The sequence below is a fragment of the Mytilus edulis genome, unplaced genomic scaffold (genome assembly GCF_963676685.1).
Source record: "Mytilus edulis unplaced genomic scaffold, xbMytEdul2.2 SCAFFOLD_1612, whole genome shotgun sequence".
Taxonomy (NCBI): domain Eukaryota; kingdom Metazoa; phylum Mollusca; class Bivalvia; order Mytilida; family Mytilidae; genus Mytilus; species Mytilus edulis.
Genome location: NW_027267006.1, coordinates 5,536 through 22,881, shown reverse-complemented (window position 1 = coordinate 22,881; position 17,346 = coordinate 5,536). Strand labels below are relative to the sequence as shown.

At 34.0% G+C, this 17,346-nt stretch overlaps 1 protein-coding gene across 1 annotated transcript; it reads right to left on the bottom strand.

The window, feature by feature from the left end:
- Positions 1 to 1,075: 1,075 nt before the first annotated feature.
- LOC139504747 (NFX1-type zinc finger-containing protein 1-like) lies at positions 1,076 to 17,011 on the bottom strand. The gene is made up of 4 exons (XM_071294729.1): positions 16,759 to 17,011; positions 15,029 to 15,083; positions 6,061 to 11,396; positions 1,076 to 2,260 (listed from the first exon to the last, which is right to left on the bottom strand). The coding sequence occupies exons 2-4, from the start codon at positions 15,043 to 15,045 to the stop codon at positions 2,058 to 2,060; spliced, it is 5,556 nt and encodes a 1,851-aa protein (XP_071150830.1). The 5' UTR covers positions 15,046 to 15,083; positions 16,759 to 17,011; the 3' UTR covers positions 1,076 to 2,057.
- Between the last annotated feature and the right edge of the window lie 335 nt (positions 17,012 to 17,346).

Here is a 17,346-nt window from a genome sequence, read left to right as displayed (position 1 = left end):
TGAATTACGTGCACTATATATGTTTACACGTTATTCAGGATTCATTGCCAGTCCGTATTGGAAATATTGGACCGAGACGAAAAGCAATATAGATCACGTGATTTATATGATTAGGACGACGTCACCATGCAGTACGACACATTCCGTTTTGGTAGTATTAGGGCTGTTTTAATCGTATTATTTAATAATACTCCAGAAACACAAGTCGTACTTTATAAAATCACAACATACGTTTATACGGAATCTTGCAAGACAGATGTATACTTCGCTAGAAATATGTACCCCACTGTCCCGTCAAACGCATTCGTTTAATTTTAATAATGAAACGAGTTGACATGGCAAGGCAGACACGTATTAACGCTTTTGAAAATCTGTGGTTTTTTTTTTTTAGATTCATAGTGCATCAAAAAGATCACTACCTGAAAGCTGTAATTCTCGGCAAAATGATCTGAATTTAATGCATATTTATGTCTTTGTATTTATTTCTTACAAATACTGTCAAAACGTTTGAAAAGGCCCAAATTTCGATGGTTCACCAAAAATATTTCGTGGGAGGGAATTCTAGAAAACGATTTCTTCCAATTAGGAATTTTTATTATTCCTTATTTCTTTGGTATCTTCTTTCTTTTTTTATGCAATATAACTGTTGTGTCAATATCGTGATTTTATTGAACATCAGTGTTTTACAGAAATATTAAATTGGACAACTGCAATAAACTGTAAATGACCATATAACCGGTTAAGGTTAGCAATACAAAATTCTATGTTGGTCTTTGTTAAAGAGTTTATTTTCTAGAGGTAAAATATACTTCAATCTTTATTCTCTTTTTTTTTCAACAGGATGTACCGTACAAGCCACGAAAGTATAAATTAATCCTATGATAGAAATATAGTCTGATGAATTCGGCTAGTCAGGCAATAAGACCCGTGATATCATGATCAGAGAAATTGTGGTGTTCCATTCGAATGGTTTCTATGTACATAAAACATAATCATGTACAGCCTCACAGAGGATATGCTACAGCTTGTGGAGTGAATGGTACTCTCTCTTTGCGTAAAACACTTAATTCATATGTTTCCTTCAAATTTATTGATGCAAACTTATATCAAAAGCGTTGATAACAAGACAATAACACAAATTTCAAAATGCACAAATTCATAAACATCTACAGCAACAACTGTTCAAACAAAGCTAATTTAAATTATAAATATTTATGCAAGGTAGGTTATTTTTTTTCTATATATCAAATGATTTTTGCTGACTCAAAGATTTTTTACAATGAACTTTTCCATACTTTTACAATTCAACAATGGTTAAATAAGTTCTGTATAATGTGACAAAGACATTTTCTGTTGATGACATCTGAGCGCAGTACTTTCCATGACCATTTCAGTTTTTGAAAAAAAATTAATATTATTTCGTCCATGTATAAGGAAATTTGCATGTTATAACTTTACATCACTATTGAGCATTCTTTCATTTAATTATTAATGCTTTAAGATAGAAAAGTACTACACTTCTGAAAAATTCGGCAAGTTTATATTGAATGGAATCTTAAAATAGAAGCGCATTTATAATGAATTGCATATGGAATAATACATTGATAATAAGTGTTTTATATATCATAGTGTAACTTTTTTTTATAAGTATGTTCATGATTTTGTTTTCGAATTGATTTCTGTAAACTTAACAAATATAGGTATTGATATATCATAAAAAGTTCAGAATCATTTTTGAAAGTACATATAAAGCCTAACTGAAACAATTTAAAACAACACATTTGATCACGAATGAAAATAATGAAGTTTGACGACTAGTAAGCCGTATCTTTGGTTTAAGTGCACGCCATACAGATATAATGGTTGTTGTCATAATCAACCTATCATAATTTCATTTGAATATATTCATATATATCTATATTGTGTACATTCCATAACATAACTACCATGACCATTTCAATTGTTTCCTCAGAAATGGTCTATAACTGTAAAAAATAAAATATAACACACATTGCATCCACATATTAAATAACAAAATTTTTCTTCTCTGTTCATAGTTAATGAAATCGAACTTCAAATGGGTCGTAATTGCCAAGATCTGCTTGTGTCGACCATGCTGCATGTGCCGCTCCGTCCATTTCAGGAGCTAAAGCATTGTCATCCCTTATTCTATGCTGGGCTCCTCCTATTCCAGATTTACATTCAGGACATCTTGATTCTTCTTCTGCTCCGCCACAATCGCCAATTGCATAAACATGCCCTGAAAACATAAATCAGAAGAAGAATAAATTTGGTAAGAGAGCAATAAAATTAACCTAATGATATATAAAACATTCATTTTTCACTATGTATGATACAGCGGTTACTATGTATTTCAGTTGCAATATCAACTCCTAAGAAAATTTAAGATCATATTCGTTGTTTAGCCTGAAGTTACATTTGAAATCTTCGCCAAATTTTCCAGAATAAAAAAATATGTCTGTCAAAATGGTTTAACTTCCTCAACATAACTGTGAAATAAGATAAAGAAAATATGCAGTACTTTATGAAAAAACACAAAAGGCGCAATGCATGTCTAAGAAATTTATTACAAATAAGACGCTTTGTGTACCTATAATGGTCATATTTCAGTGTATCATGATATATTTGAAATTTAATCTTTGGTGTATCTGATAGTACAGTAAAATTAAAGTATGTTCTTCCTTATAAGCATTAACTTGTATATGAAAACCTTGAATTTGTTGTATTTCCATCAAACTTGATCGTGAACGATCAGGCAACGCATTATTTTTTATCGTGAAAGATAATGCGTGACCAGACTTACTACTAGTAATCAGAAATCAGTATTTATTTACCATTTTATAAACCTGCAACTGGTTGAAGCCTGTAACTATTTTGATAAGGATGAACATTAAAACTATTTTTTTTATTCAACACTTTACCTCGAAAGTTTAAAAAAAAAAAAAAAAAAAACGTGGTTAAATTAGTGTGAAAGATTCAGCTCTGAGAATTGGGCAAGTGCAATTCAGAAAGACCGACACTATTTAGCCAATAATATGGATATGCAACGTTTAAACCAAAATGATATCCATCAAACAAAATTTTACAGCAAAACAGCATCTTTCATGAGTAATTTGAGATTGAACGATAACCATCATTTTGTGCAACAGTACTTTCTTAAGTTCTTTTTACACAACGCAGATGTGAATTGATTTAACTATATACTACAGACTATAGAATAGCAGATCGCAAATGCTGTAATGTCTCGTCTTCTTTTCATATGATAGTATATTTGTTGAACGTCTATAATATTGTAACAAACCTAGGGTTACTATAAAACTGTTTAACTCATCATTCAGGAGGAGTGGAATCAACGGCATTGTGGAGAAACAGATTTGTAATAAACATAACAATCATATTTATTTCAATAGTATTTTGACTTCTTCTTTCAATATAATAGACATCAAATACACATTCATCATTCAACAGATAAAGCAATTATAAATCGGGTGGTCAATATAAAAGGTAGTTGACGGTTCAAGAGATTGATTCAGAATGACATGTCTGTCTACAGGCTCCTATTTATGTCTTTTGACACTTACTATGACGTTAGAGTAAACATCTTATCGTCCAATCAAAAGCAACGTTTCTTACGTCTTTTGGCTTGAAACGTTCAAGAAGACAATCCTATTTCGTTATTACTAAATAAATACTCGTTATTGAGTTGTCCTCATTTTGTCCTTCTTGTCCGAATTATTTTTAAAAGCAAATAAAACTAAAAGGACATTTCTACATAATGCTATTTTTAAACGGACAGTAAATTCCTTTCTCGATACGGCGTATGAACTTGGGTGTAATTTACATAACCTTACGCATTAGATATAATGCTTAAATGAGATCAATGAAAACCCTGTTCTATCATAAATAAAAACAATGTTAATGAAAAGGGAGGCACAAACATAATAAATACGCAATTTACCTGCATTGATAAAGTGTTAACTTGAACAAATAATAATATGAGATCGCAAAGTGAAAGTACAGAACGGTGTCATGGCAGATGTAAACAAGTTGAATCTCACGACGATATTTGTCAAAATAAATCACTGTATGACGGTATAATCAAAGTATTACATAGGTAAACATTACCAAGATATACATATAAAACTGACCCTTATCGCTTGCAAAGTACAAATAGTTTAAATCATGAGTATGAAAGTCAATGCATTTCAGCACACCCGAGAAGTTGACCACCCGGCAATATTCAAATAAATATATGTAATATACAGTTAATAATACAATAAATAATAACAATTATCAGTCCAGATTTGTCACAATATCAAGGGTTTTCATAGAAGTGTCAAATGCGCTTAAGATTGTCAATGGTTCATAAAAAGAGTTCAGGCTAGATGAACCATGCCATACAGATCTCTACAAATTCCTTACAGTGCCTTAGAAACTGACAAATGTAAAAGTTATGCTTGGCCAATTAATTCGGAACATAAGGTCAAAAGTATATGAACCCTGACCGATAGCCAGACATAGACATCTTACTATCATTCAATATATCAAATACAATTGACGTCATCATGGTTATATATGACACATGCAGACAGACATGTACACCATACACGAATTACCTTGGCGCGTTAGCATACAGGTATATATCTAGAAGGCTAAACAACATAAAACAGACATTACCGAATGATGCATGATAATGAGTTCGATGTTATTTAAAACAGACAGTTATCCTTTTTAAATTTTCCTCGGAATTCAGTATTTTTGTGATTTTCCTTATCCCAAATCTTAACGAATCCGCGATACGGACTTGCCCACAACAATGAATCTTCATCCATAAAATGAGGCAAATTCGGGGTCAGCTGAATCCTGTCTGACGGACATGTAGTTTATAGGATACAATATACAAAATGTGGGTATCCTATAACTCGTGATAAGTGAGTACTTCACATGACAATAAAAAGCTTCATTTTACAATCATCCAACTACTTTACATTTCATTTTCTGAAAATATTAATACTTTGAAATATTTAAACCTATTGAGGATGTTGACCTATCTAGCTTTTCTCAATATCAATAACAAATATTAATTATGATATAATTGTAGAATAATTTGAACGTTTTCGTAGCATCAGATCTTTCGCGATCCTTTTCACGATCTTCAAAAATGCGGTGCGTGATCTATCACGATCCGAAAAATCAATTTTTGTGTACATAGTTCTTTATTTACCAAGTTTCAGATTATGTTAATACAAAATAACTATGAGAACTATTTGATTAATTCAAATAGAATGCCCTTATTCGGATCAAAGTAGTTTTTCTAGTCGAACTTGTGAAAAAAATCATGTTTTTTTACATTTTTTTATGTCATTGAAATGTCGAGAAGCAATCTGCCTTTTGTTGTTTTGTAATAACTATGTACCTTTAAAACTGGATATTCTCACATACTGATCATAATGTTGAACCATTTTGACAGACAGTTTTATTTTGTCGTTAATTTTCTGTGTAATTATTTAAATTAGAATATTTATTGACCTTTCATATGTCTTTTCGATTACATGTCTTTCGCGATCCGTTACAAGAACTTTCACGATCGTCTCTCAATACTTGATCGCCGTTAGATTCCTTCACGATCATTTCTCTCGTTAAACCGAGTGTTGTTATTGTTTCTATTTAAAAGTTCATGAATATCCATTGTCAATTAAAAACAATCTATATTTTTATCTCAAATCTTCAAATTCGATCATGTTTTAGTGTTATATAACAGTATTGATGGTTTGTAAAATTGGAACTGTAATTAAGGCTAAACAAAAGACATGTTCCAAATAACTTTTGCATGATGTTTATCATCAATAACACTTGACGTCTCGTCAGATTTTATGAGTAAACACTACGTCACTTGACCAGATAACTTAACTAGATCATCTGAGTTTTGTCCTTTTTGAAATTTTGATTGTTATTGCTACCTTGCTTTTATCTTTCGTGTTACAAATGTAATTGAAGCTTTGTGTTTTTATCTTGATAAAAATGTAAGAAATGACTTACCCATTTTACATTTGAACCAATGACCTTTCGTCAATCCCATAGCGGTCACAATCTGAATCCTTTCCTCCTCTGATATACCGAGCGAAGTCAAAGGTATAACATCTTTCAGAGCTGTGAAAGTCGTCTCCACCTCACGTCGCCTCTGTATGGTAAGCTTTCTCCCATCAGTTAAGTGTTGTTCAGTTAGCATTAAATCAACACTTAACTCTCTGGTTAGAGATGTTTCAAGAATGACCTTCCTTTCTTTGAAACGCATTAACTGGTGTAGCAGTTTTAAACGATCAAGTTCACTTTCAATATCGAGGGACTCTTGTTTTGTAAAATATCGTCGAGGTATCAGAATAAATTCATGAACAGCATTCAGCTGATTCAATGCTTTTTGATACATTGCATCATAGCGACCTGACCTCCCTTCATTTGTTTCAAACTTCTCTTTTAATTCATTTACGTATTTTAAAATCTTTATTTGTTCAACAATTGTTTTCAGTGTGTTCTCGTCTACGGCTCCTGTTGTTAGTTCATTATGAATTTGTTTCATTTTCCTGGCATCTGTTTTCTCTAATTCTGATAACTCCTGTCTTATCGTCTTTTCTGTCGCCTCCATTTCTGATTTACTCCCTAGAATACGTTGTTTTACGACTTCAATATTGTGCAATGTTTCTTTTATAATATTTCCGTATCTCAGATTTCTACGAATGGGAGTTTTACATTTCGGACACTCTTTTAATTTGATTTGCTCATCTTTGATTTCATCCATCCATTTGTCCAAACCAGTTACTTCAAAAGCATGTTTACAGTCTTCAAGTTGTACAAACTTTGCATCGGGTTCATCTTCTGTTCCGAAAAAAACATTTAAAGCTTCATTGTCAGGTTCACAGTTCCGACAGACGTTTGGGCATGGTTCACCGCATAATCCTATGCATGGATGTTTACACCCAGGAATACGTTCCTTGCATGGTTGGTTGCACCTCGGACGTTCGCAAGGAGAACTACAAATCTGGTCACATCTGTGATGTTCACACTGCCATTCGCAGTCTTCAGCGCATGGGCTACACTCCTCTCCACACTGCTTACCGCAATAGTTGTGTTTGCATCGATTTTTGCACTTTTCCTTACAAGGGGGACAATTGTTACATTTTTCTTTGCATATATGCTCGCATATCAATACTCTGTTGCAAACTTCATCACAGGTATTGTGAAGACGTCCATTCTGACATTCACCGCATGATCCCTTACATTTATGTTCACATTGTAAAATTTCCACACAAGGCTCTGGGCAAAATGCTTGCTTTGTCTTAAGTAAATGACATGGGATTTTTGTTGCATGGTTACACTGGCCAAGTTTCTCTACTTGCACGGTACATTTATCGGTATGGATTTCTCCACAGAGATTTTGACACGTATGACCACACGAAAGGATCTTAACACATCTGCCCTCACATTTAAAGTCTGCTGGTTCTAGATAACACGGAACATTCTGTGTATGTCCACATTTAGGCAAACGCTTCGGAACATTGACCTCACATGTTGCACAATCCTGATTACATTTAAGTGGACACCTGTGCCCCCTGCTACACGTTTTAGTACACAATTTTTTACATAGAATGTCCTTGTGTTCACGATCTTTTATGTGACAAACACTTGGACATGTGTGACCACATGTAAGACGATATTCGCATGGACGTCTGCATCCACCACCAGGCGATCGCTTAAAATCTGAAGGAAATTCTGCATTTATTATAGATTCGTCGGCATCTTGGTGATTTTCGCAATATAGACGAAGTTTTTTGCCAATGAATTTGTTTTTCCGTGCATGATCAACAAATTGTCTCCATATAGTGCTCTTGCTTGAGAGCATTTCAAAATTACCAATAACGTATAGACCTTTCTTGGCACGTGACATTGCTACGCAAACACGATTTTCTTCCTTCAGAAACCCAATTGTTCCATCTTCATTGCTACGTACAAGAGATAGCAAAATAATATCATTTTCTTCTCCCTGGTAATTATCAACTACTGTTACACGAACTCCTTCAAACTCTGCTCTGGGCATTCTATATTTCAGCTCAAAAAGTTGGCCTGAATATGTTGTTAATACTGTAATTTGGGACGGTGGATATCCTTGTAAAAGGAGATATCTGCAAAGCTCAACCAAATACTCCGCTTCATGTTTATTTGAATGGCTTCTGAGATCTTTTTCAGGAGATTCCGTTTCCCTATGATCAATAAAATATACGTTTTCAGATATGCCAAGAACTTTGCCATAATTTTCAACGACCTCATGATCTTTCAGGTTCGGATATATGATTTTCAACATTTTGGATATTTGTGGACGCATTCTATGTTGAAGAGCAAGACACTGTACATCAAGTTTATTGTTTGCTAACCTCTCAAAAAGTGACAAATCAAGTTTGTATTCACGGGCTAATTTATACACCGTTGGTTTTGGTTTAAGTTGTTTGTGATCACCAATCAAAATCAACTGCTCACATCTTCTACTGAGAGTTGTAATCACGTGTCCTTCGAGCACTTCTGCTGCCTCTTCTACAATAATGATTCGTGGCCCTATTTCCTGCAATACAGAATGATATCTGGCTGCACAAGTCGTGGTCATACCAATAATTGTTGAATTTCTCATAATAGTTTTATCCTCTTGCATCAGTATTTCATGATACTTTCTACATGTTCGCTCGAATTCAATTTCTTTATCGCCAATCTTTTCTTGTACATTGTCACAATAGACTTTCAACCAATATCGATACATACGCCATCTATCTTCAGGCAGTAGAGACCATATATCATCAACACATCCTTCAACTTCAATATCTATCATACGATCGGTTGACGACAGAGACTTCCTAATTTTACTCTTTAGTTGTTTATTTTTCTTTTGGGGTTTTTGCCAACGAAATCCTTCTCCTTCTGGTCTTCTAAAATAAAGATCTAACTCTGACACATCTAAGGCCACCAATGGAATGTTTTCTCTCAATATTTTATTGAATCTATCGTCAAATGATTCTTCTTCCTCGTCAGATTCTTCCATAGCAAGCTGTCTTTGGGCTATTTCAACATCCCTTTCGTCAAGTACGTTGATGAAATCATTTGGTCTATTTTCATTTTCATTAGGGTTTTCAGCTCTTTCGTTTCCTCTATCATCCTCTGTATCGGGTACATCACCAGGATTATCAGCGTGGGGTCTTTTTTCTTCATTATCTTTCGCCTCATTTTCAAATTGAGGTTCGAATCCTAAAAATTCCCCATAGCCAAGCCATTCCAGTAATGCCGAGACTTTCTTTGGTTTCTCCCACTGAAAATCGTAGCCATACATATCGCGCATGATTGTCTCATATCCAGAAACAAGTTTTTCATAAAAGTCTCCCATTACATGTTTAATTGCATCCTCGTGTAAAATTTCTCTCTTTGCTTTTTCAATTCGATCAGCAATCTTGTTTACCTCTTCTTGTAGAGACATCATGTTGTGTTTAATTTCCATTTTACTAGAATGAATTTCAAGAGGTACCTCCCTGTTTAATCGCATTGTCATTCTTTTACTGTTTATACTTAAGGGCTTCATTATTTCACTTGAACTTCTGCTGCCTAGTCGTAAAACGTCACCACTGTAGCATTCTACTATACCTTCAAGAAACTGGTCTAGGGCGTGGTTAGTATAACAGACAACGAGGATTGGACGGTTATCTTCTGCTCCCGTATCTGGATCCGTATTCCAAATATGTCGATTATGAAGCAGACTTTTTATTATTTTGTGTCCGATATATGTTTTGCCAGTTCCAGGGGGTCCCTGTATTACAGCAAGCTCTTTAGATAGAGCTGTTTCTAATGCTCTAAGTTGGGATATATCTAGATGTAGTAGTTCAGGAGGAGGCCATGATGTTTGATCTGTAACATTTATATTTCGAGCATCGTCGGACTTCTCACTGAAAGGATATGAATTGGTCGGTTCATCTTGTTTCCGATCATCCAACCTTATGTCATCGTCTACTAACGGACGAAGGTCGAATTTTGCATCCGGGCTACGCTGAAGGTATGCTGGTTTTCCAACATTAGGCAGACATTTGACAATATATTTTTCGAATGGCAAATCTCCTGCGTGTAAATGTTGTAAACCATAGAGAACATGTCTATAAGCTTCGAAGTATGCTGGGGTTTCTGCCATAACGAAGACTGTATCTGGTGGAATATCTGACACTTCTTCATAATCTTTTTCAAATTTGATATCTATCAGTCCTTTGCGGATATTCTTCAAATCTCTATTGGCAACTGTTGCGAACCAGACAGTTTTGAAGGTGTCAGAAGATAAACAAACCAATGACCCATATATTAGATGTTTACTTTGTTCCCATCGTATTCTGTGCATTCCTGGATAATTAAAGCTTATACGTCGACATAAACCATGATTATTACAAATAGGACTTATAATTTGTACGTCACGATAAATTCTCAATTCATGTAATTTCTTGTCTGGTCTCATGTCGTGCACTGCTGCCATATATTCTCTAATACCATCACGTAACGGTGCAATAAAATCCTCTCGCAAAAGACGGTACTGAATGTCCAAATAATGATCTAGATTGTCATAACCTCCGAATGTTTTGTTGTGACGTAACTTCGTAAGAGTTTCCGATTGCACTTCTTTTGTAGTTGGAAAAACCGGATATTCACGGAAATCATCATCCGGTTCATCCTCACTTTCGTCGCCATCTTGGTCTTTGAAATGTGATCTTTTCTGTCGTGTTGTATCTTCTCTGTTCATAAGTTCTTCATACATATTCCACATATCATCATCTATAATGGTTGTATCCGATTTAATCACATTGATTGGCGTGTCTATGTGAGACAAAATTCCTGGAATTGTAATGCGGGATTTTGGCAGTAGTGACTTCATCTTTGTGAGAATCGTAAATATATCACGTAAAATACCCCTATTTTGAAGCTGTACTCTTGGAGGTGCGCTCTCAACTAAGTCGTCAACAAACTCAATGAACTGATGAAGGAAATTCGAACTCTCTACAATGGTGAAAATGTCTATAACTTGTTGTGGTAAAGATTCACATTCGCAGCACTTGGCAAGACATCTTACTAGCAGCATTAACATATTTACATCCTTATTTCCTTTAATGGTTGTTTGGTCTAAAGCTTTCTTAAGTGCTGTTTTGTATCTATCAAAAGTTAATAATATTGCATTGGCATCTTTTCCTTGTAATTCTTCTAATTTCCTGAAGCCAAGTAGTTGTTTCCACGGCACATCTTCAAGTGAGTCATGTTGGTGCTTATTTGTTCCACGCCCACGTCCACCACCTCGTCCTCTCCCACGGCCCCTAAAATAAGATAAGATTATATTTTTATCGGTGTGAAGCTAAATAATAGGATTGTCACTTACACACATAAAAGTAAAGAATACAAACATGTAACAATGACCAAAACATATCAAAATCGTTTCTTTTTTTGAAATATGGTTCCAAGGATGAACATCGGGTTGTACTACTGGGTATATATTATAAAGTTATAGATATCTCAAATATATTGTACGATCAACTTATAACTCTGCCTAAAGAGAGAGTGAAACAAAATAGTATTTTCATCAACAAAGTTTTCCGAAATATAATTAGGAGAGAACAAAATCGGAATTTGTATTTTCATAAACAAAGCTTTTGTTTCAAAACTCGATTACCAGAATTAACTTTGATTTTATCGAACAAATAATTATTATCTACTAAGACAACAAGATTGAACAGTTGTGACTTCTGACAAGTGACCTGAAAGACACAACCATATATACTAATAAACTTCAAAGAATTGTTAATCAATTTGTTAATTGATTAAAAAAAAAATATACTTGCCATGCTTTTACCAAATAAAATATGTCAATACAGAAAATTATTTGGCGCAAAAATATACTATACAGATGTTATATTCAAATTTGGTTGTTAAAGTAACATTTTGAATTGCTAAAGACACTGCTAAGGAATATATTATATATCAAAAAAAATTTATTCTACTACACACCATCTCATTGTCACTATAGACATTTTACACAACAAATTACATTTTTTTAGTCAAAGGATTATTCCATTCAAATAACTTCACTATTCATCTATAGTGTAGTTTTCCTGGATATAATTCTCAATAAATGAAAAGGAAACACCTTGCGACATTTCCAGAATCGAAAATTGAATTAACATGCACAATCTTATGCAATGTCGAATATCGATGTAAGTGAACATGACGATATGTACCTTAAATTAGATATTAAAATCGTAATATGCTTAATCCTTTTTAGGCAGTTAAGCTGCCTTATGCGAGCACCCTGGATTTGTGTGCTACACAATTAATGCTGAAATACGTGCCATTATTATCATCTAGCTGGCTACAATATTATTTATAACTTATTTGACAGTTTTTTCATACTTTTCATCCTGGATTACAAAAATAATGACCAGAAAAGCCTTAAATGATCGTCGATTTTCCAAAAAGTTTTGAAGTTGCACATAGGAAGTAGAGCACATTATGAATCCTTATGTAGTTTATTATCCACTGAGCTTTTGGCTAAGATGTCAAAGAACAAATGTATGAAATATTTAATCGCCGAAAATCTCTAAAGACAAGTAGTTAAGATTTCACAAATTGCTAAACTCGTAGGAATATTGTTTGTCGTCAATACGTAGTCAACTATGTATATATCCGTCAGTAGTCTACAATATAAGTTCAACTGATCACGCTTTTGGCGGCAATTTTGAATTAGAAGACGAAATTTTCGTATCATTATAATTTGGACGCAGGGGTTCAAATAAGCGGTGGTTTGAGGTCTGTGACCTTCCACTTTTGCAGTCGGACTTTCTACTTAATTACTAGCTACGCCCGACGGACCTTAAAAGAAAATAAAAAATAACTTTGCAAAAATGTTTACCAAAGTTTCCTAAAAGAAAACGATCTCAAACTTATTTTCATCATTTCTATTATTAATGACAGCGATGTTCAATTTGTTCAACCGCTAGCTTTATACAGAAAATCGCCAATAAATAATGTGTAAATCCGAGTAAAATCGTGTCTCACTTTCTGTCAAAAACAGAGCTATCTGAAAAACAACACGGTAAACAAAATGGCTGCCGCATTTACAATATCGGATCCGATTCCGGAAGCGGATAAGGGTTATTCCGGGTTTGGGGGCTATCAACAAAAAAAATCCAGACAGGTGACAAAATACATCTATGCATGGTAAATAAATATAAACACTAGAATTGAAAACCAAAATTGTGAAAAAGAAAGAAAAAGCAGAAAATATTTTGTACACCAATTTTAATGTCAAAATCCAATACAAGTGACAGCTGGGAACAGTTTATCTAACAATATATATGTTCCTGGTAACAGTATAATTTTTTGTTTATCAGTGATAAATGTTGGTAATGCATGTTAAATGCTTTTCAAGTTAAACATATTACTGCAATTTCAAGGGTATTTTTTTTCTTCTCAATGTTGATAGGTCAGTTAAAATAGCTGGAAGTTTCTTATATAAAAAAAAAAGATGTGGTATGATTGCCAATTAGACAACCATCCACAAGAAACCAAAATGACCAAAACTTGGTAACGGTCAAGATCCTACCCCTAAACTATATATATATTCATGTATGGGACAATATAACAAATCATATGAAATATAGGTAGAGTTCGTGGGGCCACTCTACCCCTTTCTGTTTGAGAATTTATAACGGTCGAGATCGACAATCTTAAACAATATATATTTATGTATGGGACAATATTACAAATCAAATAAATTATAAGGGGGTCCCTATGGTCACTGTACACCTTCATGTTTGAGAACTTGAAAAAATTCGAGATCATCACCCCTTAACCATATATACTCATGTATAAGACTATATAACAAATCAAATGAAATATAGGGGAAGTCCCTGTGGTCACCCTACCCCTCATGTTTAAGAACTTTGAAACAGTTGGGATCCCCAACTCTAAATTAAATGAAATATAGGGGGAGTCCCTGCAGTCACCTGATTGAGAAATTGGAAACAGTCGAGATCCCCACCTTTGAATTAAACCATATATATTCATGTATGAGAACTAATCAAATGAAATATAGGGAGAGTCCTTAGGGTCATCCTACCCACTCTTGTTCGATAACTTAAAAACAGATGAGATCCCCACCCATAAACCATATATATTCATGTATGGGACAATATAAAAAATCAAATGAAAAATAGGGGTAGTCCTTAGGGTCACCCCACACCCTCTTTTGTGTGTTGAGAACTTGTAAAAGATTTAGATACCAACGCCTAAACCATATTCATTCCTGTTTTTCATTTCAAAAAGATTGAATGACATACAAGGTCAATCTCATAGGCGACAGATATGCATATCACTTTGCTAGACCCTAACACCTGTCATTTTATTCCAAACTTAGACATCATGGACTTGGGGTGAAGGTGGGAGTCATTTACATTTACTATGGACAGGTCAGCCAGACCTCACCATTGATCCCTGTAGTAGTAAACATTTGTCTGATTTGTGTCTCATAACTTTTGTACTGTAAAACACAAACTCAGTTTTCTTTCCAGGGAAGCAAGTTCATTCATACTTTTATAAGCTCATACTAAAGTCAACTTGAACTACTAACAGTCAAACCTTCATAAAATATAAATTATTTTCCTTAATGTTTAATTCATTAAAGGAACATAAATGCACAATTATATATGAATGTTTAATGTTTGTTCTTTTAAATCTTTAAAAAAAGTTGAAGCAACATTGCCACAGTTTTCATAATTATGTTTGCCTTGGTTTTTGGTTAACTGCCTACAGTGCTTTCAGCGCTTTGATTTTGAAATATCAACAAGTGTAAACTCGGGCAGAAATATAGCGATATATATTTACAGGATTTAAAAACCTGATTTGAGATGTTAGTATTTTCTTTTATTAATTTAGTTATTTTAGGAATAAATACCTTGGACCTTCGGCCATTTCGTTATTTCTGCTATTCTGTTGTCAACTTTTCTAGTCTGAAAATGTATTCCATATATAGAATTTATTTACATTGATATAAAAAAAAAAGCAATCTTATTAATAATTGTGCATGCTTCTTTGCTTTTGTAAACTATAAGTGTGGTGACGATTTATGAATTGATGTCTGATATCAATATATAATTGTTATAATTTGAAGCTGCCTACTGTTGCCCCCCACCCCCCCCCCCCCCCCCCCCTATTCGGCAGGCAATCTGGTGTTATAATTTTTGCTTGCCCTGAGTGCAGGATGGCCGTTCCGAATGTCAATGGCTCGATCCAAACGATAAAAATGGGTATTAGCTGCTCCTTTATTAAATACGCGGCAGTTTTGATTAAGGGTAAATGTTTGTCAGTTCGGATTGAGAATAATGTGTCCGGGAAGCATGACATATTTTCCATAGTGTTGTTATTTTGTAAACTAGCTTTAGCTGAGCGGTGTCGGCCTAGTACAAATCAGTGTTTCATATATATTATCAACATATTCTCGTCCTGTATGTGCATTTAAGTTGCCACAGGACGCTAAATATACATTCATGAAATGACGATATTTACGGTAGCTGTAACAAGGTACTGTCCCATTTCTTTCTCGAAATTGGCAAATCAATATCAGATTTTTTATAGAGGAAATTGGAATTCAATCTATCAAAAACAGCAATTTCAATGAAAACCATGTATTTGTCAAACAGCCATGTGCTGTTCTTCGGTCCTCATTTTCCTCTGTTTAATAAGAATAGTGGCCCAGCACGTAAAAAGTGATGTAATGGTATTAAGAGCCACAACACCATAAATGAGTGAAAACGGTGAAATATTTGAGAATATTAAAAAAGTTAAGTGAATTTCAAAACAATGTCCCCGCGTTGCACATATTTTATCTACCCAAGGTACATGTACGAGGACAATTACTAAAAAAACATTATATTTTTCTTTAAAACTGATCAATATCTTAGAGAAATAAAGGCTTCACCCCAAATGAAGTTTTAATCGGGAATGGTCATGTCAAGGACGACAGTAAAATCGATAATGTGTGACTCTAAGGTATAAATGCAGTTTTCTCCGCGTGCCTGGGTGAATGATGTTTTGAAGGCAAACAACTTTGCTCAGTGCTCGGAGCACAAAAATCATGCTCGAAACATGAAATCCAAAATTTTGATTGGTTGATTCTTGAGTCTGTCAGAGTACAAAAATCATGCCCGAAAGTTTTATGACGGCAAGGAGTACGTGAAATAAATGAGAAGAAATCAAAATAAAAACAAAACAAAAACACAAAACACAAAACACAAGACACAAAACACACAACACAAAACATATATATATATTTACTAGTATATAGCAAAAAGGAGGATCTTTTTGTGTGTCAACTATAGCGTGTCATAAACTCCAACCCTTTCCTGTGAACAAACAACTTACAGGGACCCGGGGTTATATGTTTTATGGACACACCTTGTTAACGTCTATACAAATTATAAGATGTATGTTGAATCAAAATTCTTCTTCTCCTGTTATCCAGTTTTCTATCCGATTTTTGATAATTACGATGGAAAATATAAAAAAGGGGGAGCGGGCATTTCCGCCCTACTTTTCCAAATGTAAGTAACCGCAGATATGTATGTTATATATGTGTGTTTGTTTGGATTGTACTTATTTTACAAAATAAATTTGTAGTAAACCTACCTTTTTGTAGCTATCCCTCCGTCTTCCGGATTGTCATCATAATGGTACAGATTTTACTCGAGTTATCCAGTCTAATTACACTGACGTCCATTCACCTTTACCGATAACACGGTTAAATATGTTGAATAACTATCCGAATCAATTGTGATTTACTTTATCACAGTAGTCGACGTATCTGTTGTCAAGTACAGTTAAGTAAAAACGAAAGTAGAAAGATTTTTTGGAAATTTTCGTTTGGTTTTTCCGTTTACTGAACCAAAAGAAGCACTGTATGAAACTGCGAATCGAAAAATGTATTTGTCACAATGAGTGTTGGTACTACTTTGGATAGTAATGCCAATATATTATTCTCGTAACAATTCAAGATACATAGGTATAGAGAGGACGTATATGTACAGGAATATGCATCTTTTTACAAACAAGTTGGCATATATAATGAATTTAATCTGATTTTACGCTGAAAATTGTCACTGAGACTTTGACAGTCCAAACTAGTGCCAACTTGTTTGTAAATAGATGCATATTCCTGTACATATACATCCTCTCTATACCTATGTATCTTTAATTGTATATTTCGTTTCTATTATC

Coding starts and splice junctions, on each gene's coding strand:
- LOC139504747 (XM_071294729.1), bottom strand. Junction 2,261..6,060: donor TTGGTTCAAATGTAAAATGG/GTAAGTCATTTC, acceptor TTATGTTTTCAG/GGCATGTTTATGCAATTGGC.